General features: G+C 41.5%; 1 protein-coding gene across 5 annotated transcripts in view; it reads left to right on the forward strand.

Moving 5' to 3' along the window:
- Positions 1-20,064, forward strand: part of cacna1bb (calcium channel, voltage-dependent, N type, alpha 1B subunit, b) — a 130,675-nt gene that overhangs the window by 93,399 nt on the left and 17,212 nt on the right. For 3 of the 5 annotated variants that reach the window (XM_028418264.1, XM_028418267.1, XM_028418268.1), the window contains 12 exons: positions 3,065-3,161; positions 4,168-4,328; positions 4,410-4,547; positions 5,460-5,661; positions 6,113-6,277; positions 7,114-7,224; positions 10,518-10,601; positions 13,490-13,606; positions 14,190-14,255; positions 16,826-16,917; positions 17,008-17,158; positions 17,413-17,540. In XM_028418264.1, coding sequence (XP_028274065.1) covers positions 3,065-3,161; positions 4,168-4,328; positions 4,410-4,547; positions 5,460-5,661; positions 6,113-6,277; positions 7,114-7,224; positions 10,518-10,601; positions 13,490-13,606; positions 14,190-14,255; positions 16,826-16,917; positions 17,008-17,158; positions 17,413-17,540 — 1,512 coding nt within the window. Of the gene's footprint in view, positions 1-3,064; positions 3,162-4,167; positions 4,329-4,409; positions 4,548-5,459; positions 5,662-6,112; positions 6,278-7,113; positions 7,225-10,517; positions 10,602-13,489; positions 13,607-14,189; positions 14,256-16,825; positions 16,918-17,007; positions 17,159-17,412; positions 17,541-19,305; positions 19,403-20,064 lie in introns of all 5 variants that reach the window. The other 2 variants (XM_028418265.1, XM_028418269.1) reach the window with 1 other exon arrangement.

The following is a 20,064-nucleotide window of genomic DNA, read 5'->3' on the forward strand; positions in this document are numbered from 1 at the left end:
GTATGTTTTTGTAACATTTCTTGGTTATTTGTCATCACCAGTGAGACGCTGTAGCAAAACGTTGGCTAAAAACTGTACACTTTTCATCCACTGTGCAAAGCCCTCATTTAGAATCTCATCTTGGGTGTTTGTCCGATCACAGACCACTAATGAGGACAGCTCCAAATCTTAGTGTGCTGTGTCCTGACCACACATGAAAAATGTGATTATAGATTCTCAGCAGTGTGAATCCAGTCATTTTCATTTTTCTGTCCACCTCTGTCCTGTAGCTATAAATGTGATTTTTTTTCTGTCATATTTTATCTGACCTGTCTCTTGCTTTGCTTTACCAAATGGTGAAGTGTTTCTTTTGATATCAATAACCTAACTTCTGTGCAAATGTTGCTCAAAGGTTTTATTTTGCTCCGTCTTTCTTTACATGCTGTTTGTTTTGTGTGTATTGTCTGCTTGCTTATCATTATTTTTCCCCATCAGATCGCAACAAAGCGTGGCCAGGTGGGAAACTGTCCTTCTCTAAATTTATGTGCTTATTGACCCCCCCTTTTTATCCCTCCCCTTCCGCTCCACACCTCTTATCAATTTATTGATTAACCTTGTCCCCTCCTCTCTATCCCAAGCTCCTTGGGATATAATGTCCCTTCCTTCCTTGCTTATTTCCCTCTATAGAAAAGTGTCCTCCTCCTGTCCCAATATTGGGACACTAATGTAAAATGACAATATTGGGAAGTCCGCCTCATAGCTTTCAGAAGTTTGCTGTGGATATTTTTTCAGATTCATTCTATCAGGTTTAATCAGTCCAATTTCTCCAAGCCTTCACCTGTGCTCCCTGCATCTTTATCAATCCATCTTTATGTAGCATATAGAAGGAAGTGGATCAAAGTGGATAACAGCATCTCACCTTGACCTGCCTTAGACAATAAGATACATATTAGCATATGTAAATATATTTGTACCCTTTTTTTGTGTTTGTAACAAAAAGATTTTGATCAGGACACATTTTCCTCCAGTCTTGACAACACAAAAATAAAAATACAGTAACATATGCAAATGAGCTGCAGATTATGTCCCAGATTCACAAAACAAACACTCTTCTAACTCTTGACCTATACTGCTGATTGTTTGGTGCAGATATTTTTTTAAAGTATAATTTTAACCTGAATTTCATGACGTTTTTTTCCAAGAAACAAACAAAAAAAAAACTATGCAGTGTTTTTTTTGGAACAAGTAATTGTTCCTGTGAAATACAGTAGAAGGAGCCTAGTGTGAATCCTGTTTTTGCAGAGGCACTGCCTAAACAGGAAATGCCCGTCTCTGTATACTCTCCGAGGAGAGAGAGAGAGAGAGAGAGTAGCTCCGAGTCGTGATGACTTGAGATGACCTCACATGTCTCTCACATGCAACATGAGGTGAACACAACCATGCACCGCCACACAAATTCACCCACGGTGCTTCTGAAAGCTATCGGGACCGTTAGTACCGTTCTTGCCATCTCAATGTGTCGAAGGTCCTTGAATTAGCAGGGCTGGCATTGACTTTGCAGATTGCATGCAGAGATATCCAGGTTATACAAGCATGAGGGCTGCATGCTGTTTGTTAGGTTTTTTTCCTTGAGGAAAAACAAAACAAAATGAAAGTATGAGGAACCATGCTTCTTTCAGGTATGAGCCATGGCCTTTTCTTCAACAAATTTACACAAACATAGTCTTTTAGTTTTCAACTTTAATGGCTTAGAGTCTGATTTTCTAGTAGTTTCTATTGGTCTCTTGAGTCTCTTAAAATCAATTCCCTGGAAACAAGGTGTCTTTTGAAGTGAGCTTCTGCCGCTTGTGTGTGTGTGTTAGGGGATATTTGAAGCAAAACAGGCACAGGCACATGCAGATTAAAGAGCAAGGTGTTGCTGTATGATTCCTAGAAAGCACAGTTTTCTTGTTATAACATTCCAAACAAAGCTTCATGAGGCAGAAGGCTAGCCTCCAGTTGCTAATCCTTTAAAACACATGTTTTACTCATATTAGGGCAATGCAGGTCATTCTCTATATAGCCTGGTATGCTAACATAATATCTTATATTCCACCTGACAAAACTTTATGACATATTTTGGTGCTCTGTGTAGTCAAACATATTAGATATGTGTCCTTTGGTTATCTGTTTAATGGTCTATGGGTGCATTTTGAGTAAAAATCAGGAGTAGGGTGGTTTGTGATACATCTTATGTGAACATAAGAAGCGGTGGTGCCTGTAGTGTTAGCTGACAGCTTTTTTAGACTCCTGGTTTAAATCCCCTGTGTCCTCCACATCCTTCACACATTAAAGTTTTCCTATGTGCACATTTACACAGTCACTTTTCATCTACTACAAAGTATTTTTCACTTTATGGTGAGTGACAGCCACACTGTGTGTGACATGTGTCACTGGTTAATTAAAAATCCATCTCCCACTGTCCTTGGTCAATGTCAGTCTGCGACTGAGTGATGCCTCAGCTGTATGTTATTAGCATAACAGCTATCTTAACCCCCCCCCCCTACAGTGACCAGTTCACATCACTTGCAGCCATGGCAGCAGTGGTTCCTGCAAAGAAACTGCCTCCAGAATCGGGGACAGGCTCTTTGGTCATTTACTGGGAAAAAAACAAAAGAAGTACAAGATGTTTGTGTGTTATTCAACAGAAACGATGTGAACTCTGTGTGGCAGTGAAATTATTACCACCACAGTCATTCAAGACATGACTATAAACTACTGTATGTAGTCAAGTAAACAAGTAACCTTAGTTCCACTGGTAGCAGGTTTAGAAGGAATCAAAAAGGATAGAAGAAAAGAAGCGAGACAGGTAAGAAGAAAATGAATAATTGACAAAAGAAAGAAAGAAAGAAAGAAAGAAAGGTGAGAATAGTGTTGGATAATGTGAATAATTCCTGTTTCTGTAGAATAACAGTATTCACTCACGCATGTACTCTACTAACATATTACAAACAGGTGTTTCTCTGGAGCTTGTGTTTAAAGGATTAAGGACATGATCACACTACACTACATCAAACCAGACTAACTGTAGTCTCAATCTGTACAGAGGGACCAAAGGCAAGGACATCAACACCATCAAGTCCCTGAGGGTCCTCCGAGTCCTGCGGCCACTCAAGACCATTAAACGCCTGCCCAAGCTGAAGGTATCCCAGCAATCCCATCTGTCACCAGAAGTAAAACACACACACACACAAACTAAGTCATTTATGGATATATCTAAATTTACACTTGCAGTCTATAAAGTAAAGACCTCTATAGACCACATTCTTTAAAGGACATATTGGTTAGTTCCCAGTCTATGAATTTCAGTTTGTGTGTAGTTGGAGTCTTGCTTCAAGCAAATAAAATCAATCAACTAACCAAGCAACCGATCAATCAATCAATCAATCAATCATTGATAGACACAATTTACTGTGTTTTGTTTCTACAGTTGTGGAATTTAGAAATTAGGGCCAGATTTTCTAGAACCAAGAAAAACAATCCTGTCTGTACCCCTCAGTCCTTAGTGTAGACACACTAGGCATGTGTGATGGTTGCTTCTTAATCACTACTGCAAATACTTGTTTGAGACTGGATCTCAAAAGAAAGATCTGTAAAGGCAAACACAAGCTGTTGTGACCCTCATCAAGGCAAGAACCCTCAACTGTATCCTTCATCGCAGAGATGTGACAGCTTCCCTCTGGTGTGCAAAGGCAGCTGATCACCCAAAAGTAATGCATCTGACAATAGATGAGATAATCTGATTGGAGTAATAAAAGTGGGATGATTGAGACAGATCGGACCTGGCAGACAGGCGCCCATCCACGACGCTCCGACTCTTCTCGGATACTTGCATAGAGCGTTTTGACGGACAGGCTTGTACAGGAGAGGAGAAATATGCTCAGTCCCCACTCTGGAGTAAGAAAAAAAAAACCTTGACGGTGATTACTCATGAGGTAGAGTATTCGTTGGTTAGGTTGTGTCAGTATAGATCGACAGAGCACTTCATCTCATGGAGAAATCACAGACAGAGACATACAGCTGGAGAGAAAATGGCAGGCAGAGAGTTGGACTTCATGCAAATGTGCACTCATGTATGTAGTTTGCATTGATTGTTGGTTCCGAAAAGTCAGTTTTGATGCCTTACACCAGTCTGTGTTTGTTTTCCAGGCCGTGTTCGACTGCGTTGTAAACTCCCTGAAGAACGTGCTCAACATCCTCATTGTCTATATCCTCTTCATGTTCATCTTCGCGGTCATCGCTGTGCAGCTCTTTAAGGGCAAGTTCTTCTACTGCACTGATGAGTCCAAAGGCCTGGAGAAAGACTGCAGGTATACTAAACACATGGGAAAAAAAACCCACAATCACTGCTTCTCTTTCTTTTTGTCACCTCTCTTTCTTTGATTTGACAGAGGTAAATTCCTGGATTATGACCGGGATGACGTCAAAGCTCAGACCAGAGAGTGGAAGAAGTATGAGTTCCACTACGATAACGTCCTCTGGGCCTTCCTGACGCTTTTTACCGTCTCCACCGGAGAGGGCTGGCCAGTGTGAGTCAGGACAATCTAACACTTTTCCTGATAAACTTTCAAAAAAAAAAATCAGTGCTTTCGTTTTAGTTAAACACACTCAGCACACCTGGAGGCTAATAGCAGGGCTCAGATTAAACCTGCTAGATTCCTCCCAGGGTTTAATTATTGCACATTCTCTAAAGATGCAATCAAGGCTTCAGTCTGCTATTGTCGGTGCCACTCACATCACTCTCTGTCTCTTTCATTCATTATGCTTTCTGCCTTACAGCAGGGAGCTGTGAACATGGACTGTATATTAGGATCTCTTACTGAGGTTTAAAAAGTGCTGAAATATCCAAAATAGCATTTGATCTGAATTCGGCTTTAATTTTCTCCAGATCTCCAGAGTAACACAGTAATAAGTCATGAAAATTAACTTAGATAATATAGCTTAAATAATATATAATGGACAGTACTGTATTATGAAATCTAATATATGTTTTTAATAAAGAAAATATTGAAATTAAGCACTAAAATCTGGACCCCCTTTTGCCCTTTCTTTGCTGTTTTTGAGCAGCCTTACCGTAAAACCCTGTATAAATGCACAGCTAAAATCCTTGCATTGGCTGGTCTCTCACAAATGATTGCTCACATATCTGCAGAAAAACATCCAAAGATATTGGATTACCAACAGATTCACTCATCATTCACTCATCACCCACACACACACACCAAACAAGCAGCCATCAGGAAAAAATCTTGCCGTAAGAGATTATCTTTGCAGCAGCAAAGTAGAGTAATTGTCACATGACACAGCACCCAGCTGCCACTCAAATATAGTCGCGAGTTTTTTCGCTCTAACATGGAGTTTCTGCTCACACAGAAGTGGGTAGAGGACTTGAAAAGCACTTGTTGTTCCAGTAAATCTCTGCTTGGTCTCCTTCTTTTCAGGGTCCTAAAGCACTCTGTGGACGCCACATACGAGGACCAGGGCCCCAGCCCGGGTTTCCGCATGGAGACGTCCATATTCTACGTGGTCTACTTTGTGGTGTTTCCCTTCTTCTTTGTCAACATTTTCGTGGCTCTGATCATCATTACCTTCCAGGAGCAGGGAGACAAGGCCATGTCCGAGTGCAGCTTGGAGAAGAATGAGGTGAAGAGGAAGAGGAAGGGGGGGTGGCTGGAAACTCTTCTTGTTTTTTTTTTACTCCTAAAAAGAAACAAAACAAAACAAACCTCTCCCCAGCGTGTGTCGCAAACAGATGCTAATGACTTCTGTTAAAATTTTTTATCTCCTACATCAAAAATGTCTTCTTCATTAGAATTTGGAGCTCACGCTGATACTCCTCTAAATATCACTGCCAGGCAAATTAACATGACTTATACAGAATAAAGCACAGAAGAGAAGTCAGCGGGGTATTCATCTTTTTGCTCTCCTATTCACTTCACAGAGATTTTGTAAAATTCCTGCTGTTTTTTTGTCTGTGTAATATTGGAAAGTGTTTTCTTTTGATATTACAAAACACTTAGAATCCCTCTTGTAGCCTGCCAGCTTTGTTTTTTTTTTTTTTTTTTTTTAACTTTTCTCTCTCTTCATCAAACAGAGGGCCTGCATTGACTTTGCCATCAATGCCAAACCGCTAACGAGATACATGCCGGAGAACAAACAGTCTTTTCAGTACAAGATGTGGAAGTTTGTTGTGTCGCCTCCCTTTGAGTACGCCATCATGACTTTAATCGCCCTCAACACAGTCGTGCTGATGATGAAGGTCAGTTGTTCCTCCCGTTAATAAGGCCGAGCGCCGCTTCCTCTCAGGAAGTGTAAAACTTCAACACAGGCTGGGTAGGAGTTAGGCAGGTCGCTGTTTTTTGCAGGAAAATGTATTGCAGAGCCGTAAGGAGGACTGAAATCAAACACAAAATCACATCATGGTGGCCGTACACAGCCCCTACTCATACATAAAGACATATACTTTATGCAGCCTTATATCTTTACAAATGGTTAGTATAGGGTGACCAGACCTTTTACCTGGTGGAGCAGGGGCCCCAAAAACTGAAGCTATAGTCTCCAAGTTTAAACTTAGCTTCTGGTGCTTTGTTATGTGTTATTAATTTTTTTTAAGGTTTAGATTTTACACATTTTTATAGTTGTTGCCTCGGGCCCCAACAGACTCTAAAAAAGACTCTGACTCTAAAACAGACTCTGCTACTAGGTGTGTGTATGTGTATTTATTTATATATTGTATTTATTGTTCTGTGATATGCTGCAACTTAATTTCCCCACAGGGATAAATAAAGTAATTCGTAATCTTAATCTTAATCTTAATCTTAAAAAAACCACTGCAAACACTATTTTCCACTGTGTTATCCTTTTGTGTTATATTTAATCTCATATTAATACATCTACCCAGCAGTTTTCACAAGCAACAGCCTAAGAAGAAGAAGCACAGTGCATTTTGGGTGTTGAAGTTTTACTGTATTTACAGCCTGATTCATTTTTTTTCACCTTTCTGTCCTATAGAAATTCAAGATTTATGACAAATGCAACGTTTTTATCCACTCACTGTTTGTGTCTGTGCGTTTGTGTTTCACCCTGTGTCCTCAGTTCCACGGAGCCCCATATGTGTATGAATCCATGCTGAAGTACCTAAACATCATCTTCACAGGCCTCTTCACACTAGAGTGCATCCTCAAGATTATTGCCTTCAATCCACTGGTGAGCTGTTAAGACCATATGCTGTGCTCTGCACCCTGCTAACACTCAGTTTACAAACAAAAGGTTTTGTGAGGTCACATATTCTACAACCAATCAAAAACTGTTAATAGAAGTTGGTTTTGAAGTCTAATCCAGCATTAGGAATAGTGATTTGATGACAAAAAGAAAAGAGGGATGGGAAGAGTACACAAAAAAAATAAATCTTCCCCCCAACATGGTGCCGTCTGGCCTGCAGCGAGGCATTTCATCTCTGGCTCTATTCCATTTACAAGGCCCATTTATTAAATAGCTTTTCTCACACACCACTTACCTCCACCTGTTTAGCTGTTGATCCCAGACAACAGGGCTCGCATCTGCTTTTAGAAACGCTCCGCTGCTGCTGCTGCTGCAGCTCTTTAAAATGCAGCTGCAGGGCCTGGCAGTGGCCCCCGCCTTAAGGAAGGGGGTGATTGAAGGGTTCCAGGTAGCAGGCAGCAGCTCATCATGTATGCAGTGAAGGTTTGTGTTCTCAAGGAGATAAGGACTATGTCTATGTACACTCAACAAAAATATAAACGCAACACTTTTGTTTTTGCTCCCATGTTTCATGAGATGGACTTGAAGATCTAAACTTCATTCCAGATACACAATATTACCATTCCTCTCAAACATTGTTCACAAATCTGTCTAAATGTGTGATAGTGAGCACTTCTGCTTTGCTGAGATAATCCATCCCACCTCACAGGTGTGCCACATCAAGATGCTGATCTGACATCATGATTAGTGCACAGGTGTACCTCAAACTGCCCACAATAAAAGGCCACCCTGAAATGTGCAGTTTTGTCTCACAGCAAAATGCCACAGATGCCACAAGCATTGAGGGAGCGTGCAATTGGCATGCTGACAGCAGGAATGTCAACCAGATCTGTTGCTCGTGCATTGAATGTTCATTTCTCCACCATAAGCCGTCTCCAAAGGCGTTTCAGAGAATATGGCAGTACATCCAACCGGCCTCACAACCGCAGACCACGAGTAACCACACCAGCCCAGGACCTCCACATCCAGCAGGTTCACCTCCGAGATCGTCTGAGACCAGCCACTCAGACAGCTGCTGAAACAATTGGTTTGCATAACCAAACAATTTCTGCACAAACTGTCAGAAACCGTCTCAGGGAAGCTCAACTGCATGCTCGTCGTCCTCATCGGGGTCTTAACCTGACTCCAGATCGTCGCCGTAACAGACTTGAGTGGGCAAATGCTCACATTCGATGGCGTCTAGCACGTTGGAGAGGTGTTCTCTTCACGGATGAATCTCGGTTTACATTGTTCAGGGCAGATGGCAGACAGCGTGTGTGGCGTCGTGTGGGTGAGCGCTTTGCTGATGTCAATGTTGTGGATCGAGTGGCCCATGGTGGTGGTGGGGTCATGGTATGGGCAGGCATCTGTTATGGACGAAGAACACAGGTGCATTTTATTGATGGCATTTTGAATGCACAGAGATACCGTGATGAGATCCTGAGGCCCATTGTTGTGCCATACATCCATGAACATCACCTCATGTTTCAGCAAGATAATGCACGGCCCCATGTTGCAAGGATCTGTACACAATTCTTGGAAGCTGAAAATGTCCCAGTTCTTGCATGGCCAGCATACTCACCGGACATGTCACCCATTGAACATGTTTGGGATGTGCTTGACCGGCGTATACGACAGCGTGCACCAGTTCCCACTAATATCCAGCAACTTCGCACAGCCATTGAAGAGGAGTGGACCAACATTCCACAGGCCACAATAGACAATCTGATAAACTCTATGCGAAGAAGATGTGTTGCACTGCATGAGGCAAATGGTGGTCACACCAGATACTGACTGGTTCTGAGTCCCCAGACTGCCAATAAAGCAGAAACAAAATGCACATTTCAGGGTGGCCTTTTATTGTGGGCAGTTTAAGGTACACCTGTGCACTAATCATGATGTCAGATCAGCATCTTGATGTGGCACACCTGTGAGGTGGGATGGATTATCTCAGCAAAGCAGAAGTGCTCACTATCTCACATTTAGACAGATTTGTGAACAATGTTTGAGAGGAATGGTAATATTGTGTATCTGGAATGAAGTTTAGATCTTCAAGTCCATCTCATGAAACATGGGAGCAAAAACAAAAGTGTTGCGTTTATATTTTTGTTGAGTGTATTTTCCCCCTCAGATTTTATATATATATATATACAAACAAGTTCACATTTTTTAGAATTCATATTTTTAGGCCTTTGATATTGATTTCGTTCATCCTATTTATTTATTTATTTATTTATTTATTTATTTATTTTTGAGGCCCAGAGTTTCATGCAGAACGCATGGAGTCTGTTACATGGAGCTGATCTGGTACATCACTTCTCTCTATAATTAATTTATTAATAAAAACAACCCACAAACCTGTATATAAATTATGTTTTGTTCTTCTATGCATCAGTATCCTGGTCTCTATTGTAGCACATCCCGGTTCCCTATAGTATATGAGTATACGTAGCTAGTATAAGTAGCATACGTAGCTAGTATAAGCTTGGTCCTAATCAAATGATTAAGTAATCTGATCCAAACTGATTGTTTAAGTTGATTGAGCTTTGCATCATTTGTTAACAGTTCTCACTCAGCATTTCTTTGACTCTGACCGGGTCACTGCAGCATCTTGATTCTTTTGTCTGCCATTCTGTTGCGGATGTGCTGCTGTGTTTGGGATCATTGTCCTGCTGCACGACCCAGGTTCAGCCAAGCTTCAGCTGTAGGAAAGATGGCCTCACATTTGACTCACTAGAATACTGTCGTGTACACAGGAGTATATGGTGACATAAGCTTCTTTAAGATAACAGCTGATTCCTCCCTGCTATTGTGTTAACACACACCTGAGTGCTCCAGAGCAGAAAACTCCTGCTTTTATTGAGGTCTGCACACTTACCCATGATCAATTAATCATTTGATTAGCAGCACCTGGCTGCTACTTCCCCTCCTAATGCCAGAGGAAGCAGTAAAGATAGACTTTTGTGTAAGTCCATACACATCAAAGATAATTACATCCACCTAGGGTTGTCCGTACTCTATGTTGTAGGCCCACAGTAGAGATTAAGACAGTCAAGTTTAGCACACATAAGGATTCATTGATTATTATTATTTTTAACACTCATTAACCAAGAAGCATCGGTTAAAGATAATAAAATGTCAAATGAATCACACACAACCAAACACACACTTACACACAGCAATTTTACTATTAATGTTGTAAACTCTTTGTGTCTAACCTGTCTTTTTTGTCTTTTTAGAGCTACCTTAAGGAGCCCTGGAACGTCTTTGACTTTGTGACCGTGATCGGAAGCATCACAGACATCTTGTTCACAGAGATCAACGTAAGAGCTGCAGCCACTGAGTGTTATCACATCCATCGTCCTCCCATTGGTCGCTTCCTACACCAGTATTAAGCTTCAGTCACATGTTTTGAAACGGGAAATGATTACTGAACTATATTTCACTTGTGTGTAAGATATTTGAGTTTATTTCATACCCATCACCTTTGACCACACACATTGTTTTTTTATAGAGAAATATAAATCCTCCTGATTGTGTGATTGTTTTAATTTAAGACGGGTCTTTTTTTGCATTGTTGCAGCTTCAAAATGGATGTATACACCACCGTTCAAAAGTTTGGGGTCACTTAGAAACTTTTTCTTTCCAGACATTGTTAATGTAGTAAATGACTATTGTAGCTGGAAACAGCGGATTTTTAGTGGAATATAGACGTAGGTGTACAGAGGGCCATCACTCCTGTGTTCTAACGGTACACTGTGTTAGCTCATCATGTTACAAGGCTAATTGATAATTAGAAAAGCCTTGTGCAATTATGCTAGCACAGCTGAAAACTGTTGTGCTGATCAGAGAAGCCATAAAAACCAGGCCTGGATGACCCCAAACTTTTTGACAGTAGTGTAAGTCATTGCTTTGCTATAATATGGGGGCGTAGCAGACATGGGGTACGCATGGGGCGTGTCCCCCACAGTGTGACAGAGACGTCTGAAAAAGCAGCAGATGTATGCATAAAGTAAACAGTGCATAGTGAAGAGGCAAAAAAAAAATATGTAGTATTAGCTAAAATGATGATGTCGCTTCGGATCATTGTGATAATTAATTTGTGCTCAGAATTTCACTATTGCTTTGCACAGTGTGCAAATCAGGAGTCCGAACTGGCAACCACTGGCAACGGCATTGACTGTTATGAAAAGGTATCAAAGGTGAGAAGACATTATATCAGGCTTAGGAAGTATCTATAGCAGAGGTTTTCAAAGTGTCCCAAACTACTGTATCCCTTTAGGAAGGTAAGAACACTTTTTTCCCCCACTTCTGCTCATAAAGTGTCCCCTTGAGGCCATCTTGGAGAGGCCCAACTCACACTTTGAAAACCTCTGGTCTATAGGATAACACTAACTTTGAGATTAACTTCATAAATTTCAACCATCTCTACTAATTAACAATCTAAATTTAAAATAATCATATTCATTTTTAATAAGCAACGATGGCTACGCCCCTGATATGCTCTCATATAGTCTCAGTCCTTCATCCAAAATCTCCAAAAATGATTCAAACTAATACAGTTTAGATGTTTGTGAATCCACCGCAGATGAAAAATGAGGGATTTGATGGTGGAGATGGAGGACTGGGGCGTATTACTGCAGCTTTCTCTGTTGCAAAGTGGGTCTTTGTGTGACTTTTTTCTTCACGTGATCATTAGTCTTCTTTTCTGTCTTCTCTGCCTTCTCTATTTTGTTTTTTGTTTTGTTTTTCTCGCTGTTTTCCATCTTCTGCTGTGTCTTTCCTGGCGCCTGTGCCCCCACTCTGCCCCTTCTGTCACATCTGACACCTCTAGACGGTAAGTGGCTTTTCTTGTTGGCCGCTGGTTCTGTTGATTCCCTTGTCAGCATGTGTTGTTCTCTCCCACAGTCTTGATTTAAAAGTGTCCACTCGCTGAATCCTCAACATGAGATGATATGAAACCATCCGCAGATCTAATGTCAAAATGTTCACTTGCCCTTTTCTGCAAAAAAAATCCTAGGAACTGGTTGGTTTATTTTGCTTCGGGGTTACATTATGTCACATTTTTTTTGTTGTCAGTAAGTGGCCAGGTTTTTACTCTTACACACCTACATTCACTGTTTGTAATCAACAATTAATGGTGGCATATGCAGCGTGGCCAACCCTCACCCAGGAGTCTGGGGTTCAACCCCCCCGATCCCGCAAGCTGTTTTGCTTTCACTTATTGTTACTTAAGTTTTGTTTGCACCTGCAGTTAGGTTCCTTTTTTCACTTATAGTTGGGGTTAGGCATTCAATACTACTGGTTAACATAAAGGATAACCATGGTAAGGGCTTAGGTAAAGACTATTGTTTGTCCTGAAACACACACATTCATTAAACACTTCCCTTCTGCAGCAAGTGTAGTGTCAAGTCCCGCCCTCATAAACACATAAAGATGCAGCACCTCATTTTCCTGGTGATAACACATACACAACCCATTTTTTTTCCAGCCACAGTATAAAGATTGTGAAAGTCATTAGGAAAAGTGAAAAAGGGGTGTGTGATAGCACAAACCCACAGTGAACCCATACAAACAGGAGTCCTTAGTGTGCATCGCTATTGCTGTAACCTCATCTCGGTGAAGCACTTCATTACCATTGCAGATGTTACTTCTATCCTACAACTGGTTAATGTTAGCAAGGTAAGGTTGTAGGTTGTCATGCGAAGGTTAGAAAAATGATTTGTGTCATTATGCAAGAATGAATACATGAAATTATAATCATCATACGTGACTATTCCTCATTTGAGAGATTTCAGTATGCAGTTTCGTAAGCTAAGTGGAACATCAGGTCCTGCTAGGAACCAGAAATATTAGGTACCTTTGCTGTCTTTCGGTGTCCATCTTCTCTTGCAGAACTCTAAACAAACCTTCAGCCAGTGCAGGTGTTCTGCCACAAGAACACCTGATGCAATCAATAATATCCTCCATTAGCTGCATCAGGTGTGCTTGGGACAACAACTGTCTGCAAACATGTGCACTTGGTGATGATAGAATCAATTTTGAGACTGCAGAAGTCATTTAACAGTTGCCTTCTTTTTGTTAAAAAGCAAAAATGTGACAACTCACAAGCGTAAGAACTTGATCAAGAGTGTGGTTAATTACTCAAAGTGAGCATGCGTTCCTTTAAGTGGTATGGTCCTCTTTGAGTTCCTGTTTTTTTCTTTTCCAGAACAAGATGATCAACCTGAGTTTCCTGCGGCTGTTCCGAGCCGCTCGTCTCATCAAACTGCTGCGACAGGGCTACACCATTCGCATCCTGCTGTGGACTTTTGTTCAGTCCTTCAAGGTAAGAAAAATGCACAAACAAAAATAATTGTGTTCATTTGTCACTTAATGGGTAAATGCATATAGTGTTAGAAAGGGCTCAGAGCAGGCAGAGGCTCGCTGCAGAATTCCTCTGTTAGTGTTCAACTAAAAGGCTCTCAGCAGACAGCCGTTTGGATTTTTCACACAGTGCCGCTTTGCTCTCTAAATCCCTCGGGACAAGTTGAGTTAAATGCGGAGCGCCGGGGCCGCAGCTGAGGGAATTTATAGCAGGTTTAATGTCAGTGGAGAGAGCTTTTAAGCCCAATGAAAATGGACAGTAGCTGCAGAGTGTTAAAAGGTGGCTATTTAATTACAGCAAACGTTCGGCTCCTCCTCACCGTGAAATAAATAGCCGGTTGAAAGAATCCACCCTGCAGGTCAGGTTCGACTGCTCTGGTTCTTAAATAAGACTGTAAAATCTTACAAGGGCGCTAGTCCTCTGTGGAGAATCAGATTTCTGAGTGTGTGCAGAGGAAGAAGGAGAGATCAAAAGAGAGACTGTGTGTGTAAAAAGTGTATTTGTGGAAACCGATGCAACATCTGTTTCATGTGTTTGTTTTCAGGCGCTGCCTTACGTCTGCCTGCTGATTGCCATGCTGTTCTTCATCTACGCCATCATCGGAATGCAGGTGGGTTCTGATCTGAACTGCACTCTTGGCACTTTATTTCTCAGCCTTGTTTTGAAGTGACCAGATGGTCTAACATTTAAAGGGCTGAAAAATGAAGCCAAAGTGTCCAAAAAAAATAGAAAATAAATGCAATTCAACCCATGGCCTCTAGAGGCTGGCTCCAAAAGTGAGTAAATCCCCACAGACCTACATCAAGCGGCAACCTCCGGGGCTCAGACTTGAAGCCCATGCAGAAGTGTCAAAACTTGTAGTTCACGCCACAACCACTGGGGGCTGGCTCCAGAAGCGAGTCATTTCCCATAGACTCCCATGTTAAAATGGCAGACTTCACAGCAGAAATATAATATAATAAACATGTTTACAGCCTGGTACAAAAAAACATTCTGGTCTCAAATGATAAGTTCTCTTCTAGTGTCAATTGCACGGTGGTGAATTTTTTTTTCCAACTCTATCGTTTTAATTATATTCAGACTTAAAATCATTGACAGTAAAAACTATGGACAGAGCTTCCGTGACGTCACCCGTTTGTTTCTGAAGAGCCGTTTTGAGGCTCGGTGGGAGGTTCCGGGACGTGATGGCCGCCGCCATGTTGATAGCGTCACGTCCGCCAAAACTCTCAAATATGGACAAAGAGGGGGAGCACGAGCGGGGTTTAGGGGGGCGGGCGATCGTGGGAGCCGGAAACTCACGCTGTGATACGTCAACTGTCTGTCACTCAAGCGGCAACGCCCATAATTATGCGTAATTTTAAGTCCGAATACAATTGAAACGAGTGGGTTGTAAAAAAATTCACCCCCCCTACAATTGACACTAGAAGAGAACCTATCATCTGAGACCAGAGTGGTTTTTTGTACCAGGCCGTAAACATGTTAATTTCTGCTGTGAAGTCGGCCATTTTAACATGGGAGTATATGGGAAATTACTCGCTTTTGGAGCCAACCCCCAGCTGTTGCAGCGTGAATTACAAGTTTTGACACTTCCGCATGGGCTTCCACTTTGAGCCCCGAAGGTTGCCGCTTGCTTAAAATTATGCATAATTATGAGCGTTGCCACTTTGAGTTTCCTGCTTCCGTGATCGCCCAACCTTCTCAACTCCACCCGTGGTCCCCCTCTTTATCCGTATTTTGAGTTTTGGCGGACTGTGATGCTGCCAACATGGCTCCCACCGAGCCTCAAAACGGCTCTTCAGAATCAAACAGGTTCTGCCTGGGAAGCTCTGTGCATAGTTTTTACTGTCAATAACCTACATGTGTCCAAAAATGTCCATCTTTACAGCAGAAAAAAAACATGTTTACATCTTTACACAACTAATTTGTTTTTATTATATCAATTCTTAGAACGTCACACGATGTATGGTGCAGGGTTAGCTTCCTGTTTCTGCTACTGCCCACCTCAGCTCCACATACAGGACAAATTTGTACTGGGTCTTCCTGACAGAGGAAGCAATCTCTCTTTGGGAGACGGAGCAAGGGACCTGTCTGAATAGACAAACACGCAAGTGTTCACTTGGGCTGTTCTTTATTGAGTTCTATCAATAAATCCTTATGCATAAGACTTCTCAGTCCCTTCGAGGTCTTCTAAGCATCCTATGCTTTTTCCCCTCTAAAAGAAAAGCTCACTTTACTGCAGGACCACACATAGTTGATTTTTGTTATAGGTTATTCTGCATGTTTTTTTTGTAGCTGACAGCAATAGTCAACTTTTCACAGTGTTACTGAAAAAGTCAAAACCTTTCCTCAAGATGCTGCATGCATATTTGCCTGCTGTCAAAGGTCTCCAGGGCTCAGCAGCTAGAGCTTCTAGTGGTCAGTGTGATGGGCATGCCAACAGGCATATAAATATTTGAAAATAAATCATGGGTTATGGCAGTTATCTATTCTGTCACCACATTCAATTTTTAATTTAGATCAATACAAATTTGCTGCAAACAACCAAATAAAACTAGGCTGTTAAAGCACATATGAGTTCACATGAATGTAACACATGTAATCATTAGTAAAATTAGATTGTTTTCAACTGGGTTGAGGTCTGGGCTTTGACTAGGTCATTCCTTGATTCTCTTATTGTTCAGCCATTCTGATGTAGATTTGCTGCTGAGATAAGTGCCGAATGAGCATTTCTTTGTTTTCCCTAAGTGTAAATAACAGCACAGTAATAAGGTCATATGATGTTGTTTATCTAAAGTTGTGTTTTCCTGAAACTAAGACCAATATAGAATTAAAAGAGGGGGTACTAACTCGAACATGGCAACATCTTTTATCACAGTACAACCCATATTTTGTACAGTTCTTATGTGTTGTTTGGGCTGATTAGCATAAAGCTTCTTTTCTTTTTTGGGTTGCATTAATTTTGGAAGTGCCTGTAAACTAGCTCTCCTTCTAAATGAGCAACAATCTAGTATATATATATATATATATACACCAAGCCTCTCATATAGCACAATAATCTTTGCTGATTTTAAGATACGACTATGCTTGAGTGAGTAATCCACCAACCCTGCAGTGTATGGCTTATGTATGTATTTATTTATATTATATTATGTGACACCACCTGCCCTCCTGTTGCCTCAGGTGTTCGGTAACATCAAGTTGAATGAAGAGGCAGCCATAAACCACCACAACAACTTCCAGACCTTCTCCCAGGCCTTGACCCTCCTTTTCAGGTAGTCCTTGCTTCAGCTCAGGCAGCTCAAGTAATCCACAACACAAATATCTCACATATGTACCTTTACTGTGATCCATGCATCTTTTAGGAGCGCAACAGGGGAGGCGTGGCATGAGATCATGCTGGGGTGCCTCAGCAACCGACCGTGTGAGGACCTCTCAGGGATCTCAGAGAAGGAATGTGGAAGTGACTTTGCCTACTTCTACTTTGTCTCATTCATCTTCCTCTGTTCCTTTCTGGTCAGTACCTCATACCAGCTGTGTGGATGTCAGAAAAGTTTGTTGATTGTGCATCTGAACTCTCTTGACAGGTAAAGGAGAAGAAAATGTAAATGAGCTGCTCAGGGTGTGATAAAATCAGTCTGACATTATTTAAAAAAAAATAAACAAACATATGTTTGTACATATGTTTAATATCTAAATAAAATACAACTCAATAACTAGAATATTCATAACAGTTTTAAAATACTTTGTTTCCAATATATATTTTCCAGATGTTGAACCTTTTTGTCGCTGTCATCATGGACAACTTTGAGTACCTGACGAGGGACGCCTCCATCTTGGGCCCTCATCACCTGGACGAGTTCATCCGTGTGTGGGCCGAGTATGACCCTGCAGCCTGGTAGGTGCTCCTGCTGACTATTATTAAAGCTCTTACAGAGGAGGTTTGCATTGTAAAAACAAAGGTGGGCTATAAAACAGGAAGCTTTCCAGATTGACTTCTGGGTTTCCAGCAGGCTGGTGGCGTGAAACTGGAAAAATCCCTGTTTTATAGCAGCGACGGGTGAGTGACATTATAAGCCTGAGCCCAGAGTGTTGGCTAAAGTAGGGGACGAGCCCCACCCCTTTGTAGGCTGGACTGATGCATGTAAATCCAGCGGTTCCGCTCCACGTCCACTCAGCCTTGCCTTCGCCGATAAGCTGGAGGGCTACAAAGCTTCTCAGTCTGTCACCACGGTGGGAAGAGAGAGAGATAGAGACGATTTCCATCCCTCCACAGGTTCCTGTCAGCAGCCTCTCTTGCCCTTTAACACCCACCTGACAACGTTTACCTCCACCAAAGCACAATGTGTGTGTTTAGCGTGAGATGGTGTGAGGTCTAATCTGACTGAGATTATGCAAGGCTCGTTAAGTTTTCACGAAGGCTTCGCACGAGCCTCGTCAGTAAGTCAGGGCTCCAGGAGAAGTGCGAGATGTGAAATATGAAATTTCCATCACCTGACAGATATTATGGGGGGGGGGAGGAATTATTATTTATTCCTTTGAATATAAATGAGATGCTTTCAGAAGAGCCTGCAGTAACAGTCAGGATATTCTCAGCTCATCGTCATTTCTAAGGCTCATCATTTTCAGTTTTTATTGGATATTAAAGACATAAAATCAGTTTAAAAATGTTATTATATAATTGTGCTGCATGAAGAATGATGGAGATGATACTTTTTAAGGATTCTGGGGTTCTTTAGCTCACTGAGTCTTAAACATTTGAGGAAAAACTTTAAATAAATGAACTGTACAACTGACTCTTATGTTTGACTACTATTCCTATGTTTTTTAAGTAACATGCCAAAACTGTGCCTCTCACCCATAGATAGCTGGGATAGGCTCTAGCCCCCCATGACCCTGCAGTGCAGGACGAAGCGGGTTCAGATGATGGGTGGATGGATGGATGTCAAAACTGTAAACTGTAAATCCACCAGCATCCATTAGCAAAAAGCTAATAACACAAGAACACAGATATGACACATGGTTATGTTTACGCTAACATAACATATGATCATACTGCCCTGCCATCTGATCATGAGGCGGATGCAGCCACAAGAGCAGATAGGTTGGGAAAAGTGGGGCTACATAGAGTCTAGGGTTCGAGTCCCCCTGACAACACAAGTTGTTTTCACTTGCAGTTAACTGTCTACCATTTGGATGAGTCCCTATCTGCATGAAGTATTAGAGATGTAGCTGAAGAAAATGTCACCTTTACAACTTTACAAAAAAAGAGCTAAGACTACAAATTACACAATAACTATGTTTGTGACAGGTGGAGTCCTACCTCATGTCCACTCAAAACAGCTCCTTAAAAACCTGAATGACAATTCCAACAACATCTTATGTGGCCCAGGTTTTTGCCAAAAACTGAAGAATCAGTGAGCTGTAGAGGAGGACAATTGGGAATAATAAAAAAAAATAGAATATATTTAGGCAACTGAATATTTAAAGTAAACTCTGCAGATTTTGTCAGTAATATAAAAACTGAAAAACGCCTGAAGTGTTTTCTTGTTTTTGTTGCATAGTGTAAATATTAATGAATGCTAACTGATGAGAGTATCACAGCTAGATGTTATGAAATCACCTCTGACCCTAACCTTCTGAACTTGTCTCGTCTTTTTCAGCGGGAGGATATGCTATCAAGATATGTACAAATTGTTGCGTTTAATCTCGCCTCCCCTGGGCCTGGGGAAGAAGTGCCCTAACAGGGTGGCTTATAAGGTTTGCACTATAATCCCACACAGTCCTTTATTTTCCAAGAAAACAAAAAAAACAAGGGACTGTGATGGCTTCAGTTTGTGGATGTCTGCTCTCATTCCCTGCGGGGCCAGTGAATGATCTGACCACACATGCATACAAACACTCATCGATCCTCTACTAACCAGCTGGCACGTAACCGTGGCGAGTGCAGGAAACAATGTAGCAAGTCAGGCTCTGACAAAAAAAAGAATCAGATCTGAGATGCTTCTGAAGAAGTGTGGGTAGTGCAGAGAGAGCATTGTGTGCTTTGTTTCCACTTTGGTTACTGCTGGTGTCTCTTAGCATGCAGAAACAAAGGGCATCTTAAAGGGAAACTCCACTGAAAATCACATTTTGAGTCGTAGACTTGAAAGCAAGTGTTCTGGAAAGTTTGGATTTGATCAAAATTCAAATCTACAACTCTTCCAGTGTCACCTTTCAAGCAGAGTGTTTCTCAAAATAAGGACTTTTGGGTGAAGTATTCCTTTAAGTCTAAATCGCCTGTCATTCCCAAATGCATACCTTCCACCAGGCTCCTCCCATCCAACATGTCTGTATAGGAATAAATCCTCCAGAGCATCCTCCTCTCCTTCCTCCTTCTCTGGGATCCATCCCTGTATCTGGAACCAGGATGGCTTTCCAGA

The sequence above is a fragment of the Parambassis ranga genome, chromosome 12 (genome assembly GCF_900634625.1).
Source record: "Parambassis ranga chromosome 12, fParRan2.1, whole genome shotgun sequence".
NCBI classification, from domain to species: Eukaryota; Metazoa; Chordata; class Actinopteri; family Ambassidae; genus Parambassis; species Parambassis ranga.